At 46.5% G+C, this 17,146-nt stretch overlaps 1 protein-coding gene and 1 long non-coding RNA gene across 2 annotated transcripts in view; one reads left to right on the forward strand and one right to left on the reverse strand.

Annotated features, from left to right (window-relative positions):
• The window catches only part of BMERB1 (bMERB domain containing 1), a 168,410-nt gene that overhangs the window by 21,585 nt on the left and 129,679 nt on the right, over window positions 1–17,146 (reverse strand). The window contains exon 3 of the mRNA XM_017871739.1: window positions 2,911–2,984. Coding sequence (XP_017727228.1) covers window positions 2,911–2,984 — 74 coding nt within the window. The remainder of the gene's footprint in view (window positions 1–2,910; window positions 2,985–17,146) is intronic.
• On the forward strand, window positions 1,565–12,462 carry LOC108529419 (uncharacterized). The gene is made up of 3 exons (XR_001885523.1): window positions 1,565–1,691; window positions 2,967–3,075; window positions 12,240–12,462. It is a non-coding gene; the product is annotated as an uncharacterized LOC108529419 (long non-coding RNA).

Consider the following 17,146-nt stretch of genomic DNA (forward strand, 5'->3'; position numbering starts at 1 on the left):
TGAAAGTGACCTCTGGTCGTCCTCACTACTCATTATATGCTAATGATAATGTGTTAGCATGCAAAGAGGCACTCCCACCAGCGCCATGACAGTTTACAAATGCCATGGCAACGTCAGGAAGTTACCGTATATGGTCTAAAAAGGGGAGGAACCCTCAGTTCTGGGACTTGCCCACCCCTTTCCCAGAAAACTCATGAATCATCCACCCCTTGTTTAGCATATAATAAATAACTATAGTATAATCAATCAAGCAGCCCAAGCTGCCACTCTGCCTATGGAGTAGCCATTCTTTTATTCCTTTGCTTTTTTAATAAACTTGCTTTCACTTTCGGACTCACCCTAAATTCTTTCTTGCTCTTGGTCCAAGAACTTTGGGGTCTGGATCAGGATCGCTTTCTGGTAACATCACCAAAGCGGGGTAGTGGGCAGGTAGGTTGTGCTAATGGCCTGTAGTGGGTAGAGGCCAGGGATGAAACTTAACATCCCACAAGACACAACACAGAGCCCTGTACACCCAACAAAAAATGATCAACCCCAAAGGAAGATATTGACTTTTGGCAACCCCAAATGTCAATAGTTGAAGGTTGGGTAAACTCTAAGGCTCTTCATGCTGCACTTGTAGCTCAGTAATAACTGCCACTTATGGGCACCCACTGTGTGCTGGGCCCGGTCTCTTTCTACTAACTTGGGGGCTCCTTGAGAGTGGAGAACCGTTCTCTGTTCATCACTGCACGTCTGGCACCTAGGTTCAGGGCTTCCTGCGGAACGGCCTCTTGGGACATACTTATTGAACTGACAGGATGGCAAAAACATTCAAGTCAAGGGCAGTGGTGGGTGCTTATCTGGCCTGTTGGAAAATGCCTTTGCAAAAATGATAACAGTGAGAAAATGAGGACAGTGAAGGGGATCTGATCTAACCAACCCCCATCTTGCCTTTAACCTTCAAACTGCCCTTAATCATTCCCAGGCTTAGGCCACGCTAGCTATGGGAGACATTTAGCTTATAGTTTAAATGATTATAACCCTTCCCCCCAACTAAACTGCCTTTGTAAAGCTAATAAAAGGCCCCCATGTTAGAAGAATGGGAGGAGGTTGAATTCTGCTAAGGCGTAGACATAAATGACTACAGCCATTATTCCAGAGGTCACAAGATTCGCAACTTCCCCAATTACTCCTGCAGATAACATCACAATTGCAGAACCTAAGATCAGCCTTTTGAGATATCTTTTTAGGTTTTGCATTTCTGGTGAATGATGATCTACCTGGACCTGCCACCCAGAAGTGGACTTAGCACCCTTGAGAACCATTTTCACACCCCTATGATTGCATCTCCAACCAATCAGCAGCACCCTTTCTGATATAGTTTGGATATGTGTCTCCACTCAAATCTCATATTGAAATGTAATCCCCAGTGTTGGAGGCGTGGCCTGATGAGAGGTGATTGGATCATAATGGAGGTTTCTCATGATGGTTTAGCACCATCCTCCTTGGTACTGTCCTCGTGATAGTGAGTGAGTTCTCATGAGATTTGGTCATTTAAAACTGTGTGGCACCTCCCCCCCACTCTCTTGCTCCTGCTCTGGGCATGTGACATGTCTGCTCCCTTGTCTTCCACCATGATTATGTTTCCTGAGGCCTTCCAGCAGCTGAGCCGACACCAGTATCGTGCTTCTGGTACAGCCTGCAGAACTGTGAGCCAACTAAACTTATTTTCTTTATAAATTACTTAGGTATTTCTTTATTTCTTTCTTTTTTTTATGAGTTGGAGTCTTGCTCTGTCACCCAGGCTGAAGTGCAGTGGTGTGATCTCACCTCACTGCAACCTCCACCTCCTGGGTTCAAGCCATTCTCCCACCTCAGCCTCCAGAGTAGCTGGGATTACAGGCACCTGCCACCACCCCTGGCTAATTTTCGTATTTTTAGTAGAGTTGGAGTTTCACCATGTTGGTCAGGCTGGTCTCAAACTCCTGACCTCAGGTGATCTGCCCGCCTCCCAAAGTGCTGGGATTACAGGTGTGAGCCACCGCGCCCAGCCTGGGACTAGTCTTCTGATGAGGGTAAGCCCTACAGAGGGCAACTGACCCAGCCTGATGGACAAGGGAAAATTCTTTGGAGAAGACGCCAAATAAGTCAGGCATTAATAACTACCAAATCTGGGGTGACTTCAAAGTTAGAGTTTGTACCCACTTCATCTGTTCCCAAGTAGGATCATAATGGTCATAATTGCTAATATTTACTGGACTCTCGAGGCCAAACATCAAGCTAAGCACTTAGTTTGCATCATCTCATTAATTTTTATGATATTTAATTTAATTTAATTATATGTTTTTTGACAGTGTCTCGCTGTGTTGCCTAGGCTGGAGTGCAGTGGCATAATCTCAGCTCACTGCAACCTCCACCTCCCAAGTTCAAGTGATTCTCCAGCCTCAGCCTCCCGGCTAGCTGGGATGACAGGTGCCCGCCACCACACCCAGCTAATTTTTGTATTTTTAGTAGAGATGGGGTTTTGCCATGTTGGCCAGGCTGGCCTGAAACTCCTGACATTAAGTGAGCCATCCACCTCAGCCTCCCAAAGTGCTGGGATTACAGGCGTGAGCGACTGTGCCCGGCCTCTTTATGATATTGATACTCAATGAATTAGGTCCTCTTACTATTACTACCCAATTTTCAGAGGAGGAGAAATTGAGTCTCAGAGAAGTACAGTGACTTGCCCAAGGACAAGAAGGTGACCAGAATTCACTAGGACTTGAACCCAGGTTGGCCTGACTCGAAGTCATGTTTGACACATGCAGTCAGGGAGCACTGCATTGCAAGAATGAGACTCTGTCTTCCAGACCCAGGGGTACAGATGGGCCAGGCTGGGGGCCCCCAAGCATCTGCTTAGCACAAGGTGAAGTTGCAAATGGTTACCTGGGATGGCGACCAAGTTCTGCAGCTCCTGCTTCAAGTCCATGATGTCCTTGCAGAGCTGGATGTCATCCATCCTGGGGAAACAGGACACCATCAACAGCAGGTTACATCAGCAGAGCACCACACCCTGAGCATCACCCGGTTAACACAAAGAAGCGGATAAAGGTGGGTTATCTTTTGAAGAGACCATACATGCTCGTTGTAGAGGTTTTCCCTCAAAAGGAAAAAGCCATACACTGCTCAATTTTCCCACCACCTGGAAATGATCAATCACTGTTTTTTGTTTGTTTGTTTGAGACAGAGTCTCGCTCTGTTGCCCAGGCTGGAATGCAGTGGCATGATCTCGGCTCACCGCAACCTCTGCCTTCCAGGTTCAAACGATTCTCCTGCCTCAGCCTCCCAAGTAGCTGGGATTATAGGTGCCTGCCACCATGCCCAGCTAATTTTTTTTGTATTTTTAGTAGTAGTTTTTTTTGTTTGTTTGTTTTTTGAGACGGAGTCTCGCTCTGTTGCCCGGGCTGGAGCGCAGTGGCCGGACCTTAGCTCACTGCAAGCTCTGCCTCCAGGGTTTACGCCATTCTCCTGCCTCAGCCTCCCGAGTAGCTGGGACTACAGGCACCTGCCACCTCGCCCGGCTAGTTTTTTTGTATTTTTTTTAGTAGAGACAGGGTTTCAGTAAACGGGGTTTTAGTAGAGACCGTGTTAGCCAGGTTGGTCTCGATCTCCTGACCTCGTGATCCGCCCGTCTCGGCCTCCCAAAGTGCTGGGATTACAGGTTTTAGTAGTATTTTTAGTAGAGACGGGGTTTCACCATGTTGGCCAGGCTGGTCTTGAACCTTAGCTCACTGCAAGCTCTGCCTCCAGGGTTTACGCCATTCTCCTGCCTCAGCCTCCCGAGTAGCTGGGACTACAGGCACCTGCCACCTCGCCCGGCTAGTTTTTTTGTATTTTTTTTAGTAGAGACAGGGTTTCAGTAAACGGGGTTTTAGTAGAGACCGTGTTAGCCAGGTTGGTCTCGATCTCCTGACCTCGTGATCCGCCCGTCTCGGCCTCCCAAAGTGCTGGGATTACAGGTTTTAGTAGTATTTTTAGTAGAGACGGGGTTTCACCATGTTGGCCAGGCTGGTCTTGAACTCCTAGCCTCAAGTGATCTGCCCACCTCCGCCTCCCAAAGTGCTGAGATTACAGGCATGAGCCACCATGCCTGGCCATCAGCCACTGTTAATAACACCTCGATAGAGCTCCTTCCAGTCTTCATGTGCCTGGCTTTGGTTTGCTTGTATGAGTGGGTTCACGTGGCATACTCAGTTTTGTTTTTCAGCTAATGTTTACGTTTTTTAAACATTACAGAAATTGACAACATAGAGGAGAGTCTTCCTCTGTCCTTCAGAGAGAATCATTGTCAACAGTTTAGTATGTATTCCTCTGAATTTTTAAAAACATTGTTTTTCTCACGCCTGTAATCCCAGCACTTTGGGAGGCTGAGATGGGCAGATCACAAGGTCAGGAGATCGAGACCATCTTGGCTAACACGGTGAAACCCCATCTCTACTAAAAATACAAAAAAAACTAGCCGGGCGAGGTGGCGGGCGCCTGTAGTCCCAGCTACTTGGGAGGCTGAGGTGGGAGAATGGCGTGAACCCGGGAGGCAGAGCTTGCAGTGAGCCGAGATCCGGCCACTGCACTCCAGCCTGGGCGACAGAGCAAGACTCTGTCTCAAAAAACAAACAAACAAACAAACAAACAAACAAAACATTATTTTTATTCTGCAAATGTTTAAATTTTTTTTTTTTTATTTTTGGAGATAGAGCGTCACTATGTTGCCCAGGATGGAGTGTAGTGGCGTGATCACAGCTTACTGCAAACTTGAACTCCTGGGCTCAAGGGGTCCTTCCACCTCTGCACAACCCCTCCCAACCCCGGCCCCATGCCAAGTAGCTGGGACTACAGGCTAATTTTTAAACAGTATTTTTTGTAGAGACAGGGACCTAGATATGTTGCCCAGGCTGGCCTTGGATTCCTGGCTTCAAGCAATCCTACCACCTCAGCCTCTCAAAGTGCTGGGATATAGGTATGACCTATTGCACCCAGCCTCTTCCAGATTTTAAAAAAATGCACATGCTTATAATATCATATACGACACCATTGTTATTGTACAAAAATTTTTTTGTAATTTGCTTTGTTCAATTTAATAATCTTTAATAGTCTTGAGCATCCTTCCTTATCGGTATATGCAAATCTCCATATTTTTAGTAGCTGCATAGTATACCATTATATTGATACACAGTGATGTCTTTTATTTTCATTTTTTAAATTTATCTTTATTTTATTTTTTTTAGACAGAGTCTCACTGTATCGCCCAGGCTGGAGTGCAGTGGTGCGATCTTGGCTTACCACAACTCCGCCTCCCAGGTTCAAGTGATTTTTCTGGCTTCAGCCTCCAGAGTAGCTGGGATTACAGTCATGAGCCACTGCACTCAACTGATAATACAGTGATCTATTTAACTATAATTTATTTAACTATTCCCCTATTCATAGACATCTGGGTTGTTTCCTAATACATTTCTAGGACAGATTCCTAGAAATGAAATTGCTGGGTCTAGTGACATGAACACTTACTTTGTAGTAGGAATTTCCAAATTGCCCTCCAGAGAGACTGGGCATGACATTCCCAACAGTGTGGCGGCGGGGGAACAGTGGGTGCTGGCTCCTGTCGTCTCAGTAATTGGGTTGCTTTTGCAACCCAGTTTCACATTACACGTTATAGTTTTGCCTTACGCATTATGGTTTTTTGTGTGTGCTACAAAAATGAACTCGTCTTGCAATTACAATATTTGTAATGGCTGTCTGCAATTTCACAAATGAGATTCATCGGGATTGTGCTAATTACGCCCTCCTCTTGATTACTAAGGCTGGCTTTTCAGGTTTGAGCAATTTTGGCCACTGTAGGATGAACATCATTTCCTCTAAGGCCTTTTCTCCATGCTGGATTATTTGGGGTTTAGATTCTCAGAAGTGGAACCACTGTGTACAAAGGGTTTGATATTTCCATAGCTGTTGAGATCTATCTTCAAAGCACGCGATATATAGGTTCACATACTCCTGGTCTCAAGTGATCTTCCCACCTCAGCCTCCGAAGTAGCTGGCACTACAGCTGTGCAGCCACCATGCCCAGCTCATTTTTTTTTTTAAGTTTTAAACTTCATAGAAATGGAGTCTTGCTGTTCACCAGGTTGGTCTTAAACTCTTGACCTCAAGTGATCCTCCCCTCTTGCCCTTCCAAAGTGCTGGCATTGCAGGCGTGAGCCACTGCACCTAGCCTGCACGTCTTTATTGAACATCTACTATGTTGGGCACTGTTGTCATCTCTGAGGCTTGCAGCAGCAAAGAAGACCAAGCCCTCACGAAGATGACATTTTGCTAGCAGAGACAGAAGCTAAACACAAATACAATATTTCAGATGTTATGAAGAAGACTGAAGCAGGTAAGGGATGTAGTGAGTCAGCTTGGAGCCAATAGCTTACTTTGCTCCTGACAACTATCCTAGGAAAAGCCAGAGGACAGAAATCATATTTTCATTTTACTCATGCGGAAACAGGTAAAGAGGCTCAACTGAGTACACACAGCTCATAGGGGCAGGACAGAAATCGACCTTTCAGAGTCTAAGTCCACTGATCTTTCTGCCTCATTCCTCAGCGTCTCCAACAAGGGCTGGGGCTGCTGACTCCTTTCGGCAGTGCCATCTGTAGACCGGCATGGGGCCCTGTCTTAGTCTGTTGAGTATTGCTATCAAGGAATGCCTGTGGCTGAGTACTTTATAAAGACAAGAGGTTTATTTGGCTCACGAATCTGCTGGCTGGAAGGTGGGACATCTGGCGTGGGCCTCAGGCTGGCTACACTCATAGAAGGCGAAAGGGAGCTCATGTGTGCAGAGGTCACAGGGCAAGAGGGGAAGCAAGAGAGAGCGGGAGGTGCCAGGCTTTTTTTAACAACCAGCTGTCCAGGAACTAAAAGAGCAAGAACTCACTCACTCCCACCTCCCAGGGAGAGCTTAATCTGTTCATGTGAGATCCACCCCCATGACCCAAACACCTCCTACTGGGCCCTATGATAGAGTTTGGATCTGTGTCCCTGCCCAAATCGTAATCCCCAGTGTTGGAGGAGGGGCCTGGGGGGAGGTGATTGGATCATGGGGACGGATATCTCCCTTGCTGTTCTCGTGATAGTGAGTTCTCACGAGATCTGGTTGTTTAAGTGTGTGTAGCACCTCCCGCTTTGCTCTCTTTCTCCTCCAGCCGTGTAAGACTTCCCTGCTTCCCCTTCGCCTTCCACCGTGATTGTAAGTTTCCTGAGACTTCCCCAGCCACGCTTCCTGTACAGCCAGTGGAACTGCAAGTCAATTAAACTTCTTTTCTGTATAAATTACCCGATCTCAGGTAGTTTGAAAAATTTTTTCCTTAAAATAGAGATAAAGTTACACCATGTTGTCCAAGCTGGTTGCCAACTCCTTGAGTCAAGCAATCCACCCACTTCAGCCTCCCAAAGTGCTGGGATTACAGGCGTGAGCCACCGCGCCTGGCCTCGGGTAGTTCTTTATAGAAATGCGAGAACAGACTAATTTCAACATGAGATTTGGAGGGGACAAACATACAAACCACTGCAGGACCCCTTGCCTTTTGCCACTCAAGAACAACTCATGCTGTCCATTCTAATCTCAGCATCCTAGTTTCAGGACAAGAGGCAGGAATGCCTTGCTTCAGCCTGCATCTCTTGTTGCCAGAGGCACGCCAAGCATTTTTCAAGCCCTGCCCTGGAATGTGCTAGCAGGTGACAGCTGCCTCGAATGAGTGTGGACTTGCCGGGAGGGCACAGACTGTTCCCGTGGGTTTCTATCAGCGATCGTTCAACTGGAGGGACTCCGGATGCTTTTGCAGAGATCAGGCTACATCAGGGCAATCTTGGTCCCCAGGAACATTTGGCAATGCCTGGAGACATATTTGGTTATTATAATTGAGTGTGTGCTGGGGAGGGGTGTGATTGCTATTGGCATCTAGTGGGTAGAGACCAGGGACACTGCTAAACATCCTACTGTGCACAGAACAGCTCCCACAACAGACAGCGAGCCAGCCACCATGTCAATCACACGGAAGTTGAGGAATCCTGGATTCTAACCACAGAATTATGAAATTATTGATAATTTTTGAGAGGTAAGAGAGGAGAAGATGGAGAAAGGACAAAAGGAGAGACAGGTAGTGATTAGGAGGCAGAGTTTTGGCACCGAACAACTCTGGCTCAAAGGGGCCATGGTGCAGTGACTTCCTTCTCTGCCTCACTTACCTAACTCATTTTTAATTATTTATTTCTTTATCTTTTTTTTTTTTTTTTTTGAGACGGGGTCTCGCTCTTTCCCCCGGGCTGGGGGGCAGTGGCCGGATCTCAGCTCACTGCCAGCTCCGTCTCCCGGGTTTATGCCATTCTCTTGCCTCAGCCTCTGGAGTAGCTGGGACTACAGGCGCCCGCCACCTCACTCGGCTAGTTTTTTGTATTTTTTAGTAGAGATGGGGTTTCACCGTGTTAGCCAGGATGGTCTCGATCTCCTGACCTCATGATCCGCCCATCTCAGCCTTATTTATTTATTTATTTTTTGAAACAGAGTTTTGCTCTTGTTGCCTAGGCTGGAGTGCAATGGCACAATCTTGGCTCATTGCAACCTCTGCCTCCCAGGTTCAAGTGATTATCCTGCCTAAGCCTTCCAAGTAGCTGAGATTACAGGCATGCACCACCAGGCCCAGCTAATTTATTTGTTTATTTTTTTGGACGGGATTTCACCATGTTGGTCAGGCTGGTCTCGAACTCCTGACCGCAGGTGATCCACCCGCCTCAGCCTTCCAAAGTGCTGGGATGACAGGCGTAAGCCATCACACCTGGCCATCATGTTTTAAATAGGAATTATGGCAGTACTATTTGCTGGGTTTATTACGCACGTCAAGCGTTGAGCACAGTGCCTGGGACCTACACAGTCAAATGCCCAGATAAATGCTATCTACTATTATTATGTTGTTTAGAGATAGGGTCTAGCTCTATCACCCAGGCTGGAGTTCAGCAGTGCAATCATAGCTCACTGCAGCTTCAAACTCCAGGGCTCAAAGGATTTGCCTGCCTCAGCCTTCCAAGTAGCTAGGACTTCAGGCATATGCCCCTACACTCAGCTAATTTTTAAATTTTTTGTAAAGACAGACTCTTGCTATGTTGGCCAAGATGGTCTTGAACTTCTAGCCTCAAGCGATCCTCCCACCTCAGCCTCCCAAAGCACTGGGATTATAGGTATGAGGCACCACCCTTGGCCTTTACTATTATTATCATTAGCTGTGAGAAAGAAGCAGAGAATGGCTGGGTGCAGTGGCTCACACCTGTAATTCTAGCACTTTGGGAGGCCGAGATGGAAGGATCACTTGAAGTCAGGAGTTCAAGACCAGCCTGACCAACATGGTGGAACCCTTTCTCTACTAAAAATATAAAAATTAGCCAGGCGTGGTGGCGCATGCCTGTAATCCCCAGTTCTCAGGAGGCTGAGGCAGCACAATTGCTTGAACCCGGGAGGCAGAGGTTGCAGTGAGCCAAGATCATGCCACTGCACTCCAGCCTGGGCAACAGAGTGAGACTTCATCTAAAAAAAAAAAAAAAAAAAAAAAAAAAAAGACCAGGCGTGGTGGCTCACACGGCTATAATCCCAGCACTTTGGGAGGCCGAGGCATCCAGGTCACAAGGTCAAGAGATCAAGACCATCCTGGTGAACTTGGTGAAATCCCGTCTCTACTAAAAATACAAAAATTAGCTGGGCGTGGTTGGTAGTGGGCGCCTGTAATCCCAGCTACTCAGGAGGCTGAGGCAGGAGAATACTTGAACCTGGGAGTCAGAGGTTGCAGTGAGCCGAGATTGTGCCACTGCACTCCAGCCCGGCGACAGAGCGAGACTCCATCTCAAAAAACAAAAAAAAAGAAGCAGAGAAAAAAGAAAAGAGAAAATGATGTAGAAGAAGCACTATTTCTGAGGAATGGAGCTAACATGTAAAACCTTTTTAAAAATAACTTTCAGTGCTTATACTCTTCTTTGTAAAAGTTTTTATTTTATTTTATTTTATTTTATTTTGAGATGGAGTCTAGCTGTACTCCCATGCTGTAGTACAGTGGCACAATCTCAGCTCACTGCAATCTCTGCCTCCTAGGCTCAAGCCATCCTCCCTCCTCAGCCTCCAGAGTAGCTCGGACTACAGGGAGGCGCCACTACGCCCGGATAATTTTTTGTATTTTTGGTAGAGATGGGGTTTTGCCATGTTGCCCAGGTTGGTCTCAAACTCCTGGGCTCAAGTGATCCACCCACCTCACCCTCCCAAAGTGCTGGAATTACGGGCATGAGCCACTACGCCTGGCCAATAAAAGTTTGTAAATGGCATTTTTATCTGATTGTAGAGTGGATCCCTAATCATTGTAGAAATTTTGGAAAATACAAACAAGTACAAAGAAGGAAGCTAAACGTATGCAAAACCTTGACCTACATGTAGCAGAGGCCACCTCTACTCCGGGGGTTCTGATGTTATTTCACAGCTGTCTTTTTCCTCCATGTAACCTAAGGGTGGCGGGCTTGCCCAGGGGCCTCTTCCCTGGTCCTCTGTCCATCTCTAGGCTGCCCTTAGCATGTGATTGGATCCTCCCAAGAGATCCAAGCCCACAAACATTGACAAGCGAGGTGGAATTCTACAGAATTGCTCACGGGAGTCACGCTGTCCCTCAGTGTCCCTATGCAATAGCTCTGTTTTCCTCATGCCTCATCTCTTCTCTCTCTCTCTCTCCCTCCTCCACACACCTCCCACCAAAGGAGGACCATCAGATCCTAAATCAAGCTTGTCCAAATCTGACCCGGGATGGCTTCTGAAGGCGACCCAACACAAATTTGTAAACTTTCTTAAAACATGAGATTGTTTTGTGTGATTTTTTTTTTAAAGTTCATCAGCTATTGTTACTGTAAGTGTATTTTATGTGTGGCCCAAGATAATTCTTCCAATGTGGCCCAGGGAAGACAAAAGATTGGACACCCCTGTCCTAAATCATTCAGCTCTGTTCTTCAACTTATAAACCCCAGTTGGCAAAACCAAAAGCTTCATGGTCCTTTGAACATGAAAGAAGAAAGAAGCTTGTCCCCCCGCCCCAAGCTGTCCATCAGAGTTAGGTGTCCATTCACGTAACTAAAATCAAATCTTTTCTGGAATGTGGAAGAATGGGTTCTGCCATTAAGGCAAACAAGAAGTCAGCATTTACGGAGCCTTTACTATGCAAATGCTCAGCACTTTCTGTGCATAAACTCTAGACCCTCACAGCAGTCCAGGAAGAGAAGGAAGAGAAACATTGTGTTGAGCTCCATTTTGCAGATGAGTACATGGAGGTTAAGCACCACACCCAGTGTTCTGTACTGGTAAGTGGCCTTCTAGATTCAGCCCTAGCTCCTGCTCTTGACAGTTTCACCGTGGTGTCTCCTCTCCATGTGGCTACATGAGTTGCAGCTGGCATGATCCGTTGCAGACCTTCCCCTCCCCCTTTCTCCCAGAGCTCTGATTTGTCCAGGAGGCAACCTGCCCAGCCTTGATGGAAGCCAGCCACAGAATCCCATTTGCTTTGGCCAGACACGCACTTTTCCAGGTTCTCTTGCAACTAGAGGTAGCTATGACATCTACTCTGGGCCAATGCAATATAAGAGCACAACTTTAAGCAACCATTACCATAGTCACATATCTGTCATAGTGACATATATGTACCATAATGACATATAGTGACATATATAAGGAAGCTACTGGGGGGTTTAGTTACACATCGTTTGGCTGCTTGACTTTTAGCTATATAAGTTTTAAGACCAGCTAGAAGTAAGTGGTTAAAAGCAAGCAAGGCAAGTTAAGTTTGGTGGGCTCAGAGAAAGCCCTTAAGAGAAAGTCTGCTTGGGCAGGCTCCTGGGAAGGATAATTAGGGCCTTGGGTTCTCCCCCATCCTGGTCCTAAGCTCCTACAGCCACTCACATGAGGATGGTGAAACTGAATGCTAACCTGATTAAGCCCACCAAACTTAGCTTGCCTTGCTTGCTTTTAACCACTTACTTCTAGCTGATCTTAAAACGTACATAGCTAAAAGTCAAGCAGCCAAACGATACATACCTAAGCCCCCCACTGGCTTCCTTATATATGTCACTGTATGTCATTATGGTACATGTATGTCATATGTCACATGTATGTCACTGTGACACATATGTAACTATGGTAATGGTTGCTTAAATTTGTTTTTCAGGACTATGGGGGCAGCTCTTGTCCAGTTCGAACCCGTTGAGATCAATGACCCTTCAAATGAACCTCTGCAAATGCTGGAGAAGTGACCTTTTGACGTCAGAGTGCCCAAAAACTCCCTGAGATTATGGTAATGCTGCCATTTTCTAAACACGCATCCTATGAAGAGCCAGGAGCTTGGCTATGTATGTGCAGATTGCCAATGACCTCACTTCCCCTGCCTGCAGTCACCTTTCCCCACACTTTAGAACACCCTGCTCCTTTATTCCATAAAGACCCCTAAATTCCATCTTCAAGGAGTCAAGTATGAGACCTTTTCTCCTGCCTCCTTGCTTGGCTGCATTGGTGTGAATAAATTCTTTTCTTTTGCCAGATCCATCATAACAGCGATTGGCTTACTACGCATGGGCAGAATGGGACAGGTTCGCTATCTATGGCAGAAGGGAGGAGAGGAAACCCTTGATAGCATCCTGGGGCCACCCTATTGACCCTTGGGCCACCTGCATCTGGATTGCTTATCAAGTCAATTTTTTTTTTTGAGACAGAGTCTAGCTCTGTCGCCCAGGCTGGAGTGCAGTGGCATGATCTCGGCTGACTGCAACCTCTGTCTCACGGGTTCAAGCAATTCTCTGCCTCAGCCTCCCGAGTAGCTGGGATTACAGGCATCCGCCACCATGCCCAACTAATTTTTGTATTTTTAGGAGAGACGGGGTTTCACCATCTTGGCCAGGCTGGTCTTGAATTCCTGACCTTGTGATCCACCCACCTCAGCCTCCCAAAGTGTTGGGATTACAGATGTGAGCCACCACACCCAGCCTCAAGTAAATATTAAATGTCCTTATGACTTAAGTAGTGTGAACAACTGACTTGGTTTGCCTGGGGCTGTCTCAGTTTCTGCACTGCAATTTCCAGATCCTCGGAAACCTCTCGGTTCCGGGCAAACAGAGACAGCTGGTCATCCAAGATTTAAGACACTAGTCAACGAATGCTCTGTTACTTGGAGCTGAAGACATTTTCACAGATACATGTATGTGGATAGGTGCATTTTTAATGCGTATTGGATCAAGACATACCTACAGCTGTCCCGCTCATTGCAAGCATGACATCGTGATGATTTTCCAATGCCATTAAATCATATTGTTCAAAAGACATGTGAATAGTTCATGCAAAGTGCTTTAAAAGCATAGCTGGAACTGTGAATAAGCCACATTAGTCCAGGTCTCTGTGCCATTAGGGCCGAACCTGGAAATCAAACTCTGCTGCTGCCGCGCGTTCTGAAGAGAGATGTTATCTTCAGTAACCTGATGAACGTTCAGAAGGAAAAGAAAGCCAACCCGTGTCATTCAGCATCTTGGCCTTTCACGCTGGGACGATAGGGGAAAGTGGGTCATTTTTCATCAGTGTTGGGTGGGGAGAGGTGATCAGGCCCTGCTGGGATAACAGAGCTGCTGCTTTACCAAACTTTTGTGAAAACGACACGAAACGGAGGCTTCAGCTTGAGTGGCAGCCTAATGGAAACCCAGCAGAGACGACGACAAAAGCAGACGCAGGCTTCCAGAGGCAAGGATTGACTTTTAAAAATAGTCTTTATTGTCTCCTTTTAAAAATAAGTTACGGAGGCTGTGGGCGTCTTAAGACAGGTGAGAAAAAGAAGTAATGTCTGGGCCGGGCACGGTGGTTCACGCCTGTAATCCCAGCACTTTGGGAGGCTGAGGAGAGCGGATCACGAGGTAAGAAATCGAGACCATCCTGGCCAATATGGTGAAACCCCGTCTTCTACTAAAAATACAAAAATTAGCTGAGCTTGGTGGCATGTGCTTGTAGTCCCAGCTACTCGGGAAGCTGAGGCAGGAGAATCGCTTGAACCTGGGAGGCAGAGGTTGCAGTGAGCCAAGATTGCACCACTGCACTCCAGTCTGGCAACAGAGAGAGACTCTGTCTCAATAAATAAATAAATAAATAAATAAATAAATAAATAAAGAGGGGTTTAGATGAGCCCTCGAGCCCCATTCTGCGAGCACAAAGAGGATGCAACCCGCTTTAGACCCAGCCAGATCTCACTGTAGATCTCAGTACCCCCAATGACTGGCTATGACCTCCTTTACTGCTCTCAGCCTCAGTGCTGTCACTGTTGAAAAGGGATTACACCTTTGTCTTGGGGTTGTATGAGAATTAAACAGGCTTGTGTGTGTGGTGCTGGTAGCCCACGGTTTCGCACAGGCAGCGTGGGTGTGTAGGAACAGCCACTTTCATCCACCCCTCCACCCTAGGTAAGAAGTCAGCTCCCAGAGACTCTCCTGGAGTACCATTAGGGTACTAGCCAACATTTCTGTGCAAAACGTGTATCTCACCATCACATGCTATTTCCCTCCTCCCCTTTCCTCCCCTCCCCTTCCCTCCCCTGTCTTGTCTTGTCTTTTATTTTTTGAGATGGAGTTTCACTCTTTTCACCCAGGCTGGAGTGCAATGGTGGGATCTCGGCTCACTGCAACCTCCACCTCCCAGGTTCAAGCGATTCTCCTGCCTCAGCCTCCCAACTAACTGGCATAACAGGCATGTGCCACCAAGCCCAGCAAATGTTTGTATTTTAGTAGAGATGGGATTTCACTATGTTGGCCAGGCTGGTCTCGAACTCCTGACCTCAGGTGATCCACCTACCTCAGCTGCCCAAAGTGCTGGGATTACAGGCATAAACCACCACACCCAGCCAGCATGTGCTATTTCAATCTCCTCAAGTCAAATGGTTCCAAGATGATAAACATGTGCATTGGTTCAGCTTTCATGGGATTCATGAGCTTAAACGCTATCCCTGGGGAAGGGGTAAGTGTTGAGAAGTCTCCAGGGAGCCCCTGCCTCAGCCATTTCTCAGCATCTTGCTGGGGACCAAGGGACCAGAGAGGTGCCTCCCAGTGGGCTTGGGTGACATACATAGGAAGGGAATGCCCTCATGTTTCACCCTGGAAGGTTAATATGCCTGTTTTCTCTCCGTGGCTGTTTTAATGGTCTGTGGATGAACATCCACCTGTCACACTGGCCTCTCCTTTGATTGCAATCAGATATTCGTTCCCAAACAAATGTCACCTTCTTCAAGACCCTTGTTCCCACTCTGTTCCCAAACAAATGTCAACTTCCTCCAGCGCCGTTTATTCTTCTCTCTTCCAAGGGCTTTCTAGACTGCCTTTGTTTTTATTTTTCTTACAATAACAACTACTAATACTGCTCTTTTGTGTATGTATCATATAAAAAAATTACGGACAGGCACAGTGGCTCATGCCTGTAATCCCAGCACTTTGAGGATGAGATGGGAGGATCGATAGAGCCCAGGAGTTCGAGATCAGCCTAGGGAACATAGCAAGACCCTGTCTCTACACAATCAAAAAGTTAGCTATGCCTAGTGGCATGTGCCTGTGGTTCCAGCTACCAGGGAGGCTGAGGTGGGAGGATCACTTGAGCCCAGGAGGTTGAGCTCCTGGGTGAGCCATGATCACGCCGCTGTACTCCAACCTGGGAGCCAAGGATTGACTTCTAAAAATAGTCAATTTTCTTGACGTGGGTGACCAGCTGTCTGCCTTGACAGAGTGAGACCCTGTCTCAAAACAAACAAAAAACAAACACCAGTATTGCTTAGTTACTTTTGTTTTAGACCTAAAAGAATACTTGGTCCTTTTATTGTTTTTTCTGTTTTAGAGGCAGGGTCTTACTATATTGCCCAGGCTGGCTTGAACTCCTGGGCTTAAGGAATTCTCCTGCTTCGGTCTCCCAAGTAGCTGGGAACACAGGCATATACCACCACACCCAGATTGGTCTATTTAAAAAATTAAACAACTATTACGTAAATATGGTCTCACTATAAAAACATCAAACAATACAGAAGTATAATTGCTAGCACTTATTGAATGCTTTCATATGATTGGTGTCATTCTCTGGATTAAGCATTTTACACAAATCATCTCAGTGAACTCTTGCAGCAACTCTTACGAGGTAAGGACTATTATTATTCTCTCTTAGACAGGATAAAGAACTTGTTCAACGTCACAGAGTAAGTGATAGGAACTTGGACCCGTGCAGTCTGATCTCAGAACCCATGCTCTCGGCTGGGACTGTGACCGCTCCAGACAGTGACTAGAGTTCAATGAAGACAGAGATCAGGATAGTCTGGGAGAAGGCTGCTCAAATCGAGGTGCACCTTACAGGGGGCGCACGACTTGCAGGGGTCAAGAAGAGATTCCAGGCACTCAGAGAGAGGAGGGAGCTGAGACAAATATTAGGAATGGGTGTGGTATGCCAGGGTAGGTGACAGTGAGGAGTTTGCCCAATTAGGACATATCAGGGACATATATGTCTGGGTTGTAAAGAACCTTAACATGGGAGCCATCTTAGGTTCTAGAGTGAGAGCATGGCATGGAGATGTGTCTATGAAACCCAGTTTGGAAGACATGGTGATCAGTATTTCCACACCAAGGACAGAGCACACTCTCCCTTTGAACTTCTGTCTAAGATGATCCAAGGAGTTCCTGGAAGATTCCTCATCAATCTTTAGCTGGGGTTGGCAAACTACAGCCCACGGTCAAAATCCGGCCCACTGCCTGTTTTGGTACAACTCATGAACTAAGAATAGTTTAATTTTCATTTTTAAATAGTTGGGGAAAATCAAAAGAGTAACATTTTCTGATATACGAAAATTATGTGAAATTTAAAGATCAGCGTCTGTAAATAACGTGCTATTGGAACAAAGTCACGTCCATTCATTTCGGCATTGTCTGTGGCTGCTTTTCACGACAGTGGCAGAGGTGAGTAATCATGACAGAGACTGTACACTGTGTAGAGCCTAAGCTATTTAGTACTTGGCCCTTTACAGAAATAGTTTGCTGACCTCTGGTCTTCAGAAAGAACCTTGGTAAGTATTTAGAG

Source organism: Rhinopithecus bieti, unplaced genomic scaffold, assembly GCF_001698545.2.
Source record: "Rhinopithecus bieti isolate Rb0 unplaced genomic scaffold, ASM169854v2 scaffold_6876, whole genome shotgun sequence".
Classification (NCBI taxonomy): domain Eukaryota; kingdom Metazoa; phylum Chordata; class Mammalia; order Primates; family Cercopithecidae; genus Rhinopithecus; species Rhinopithecus bieti.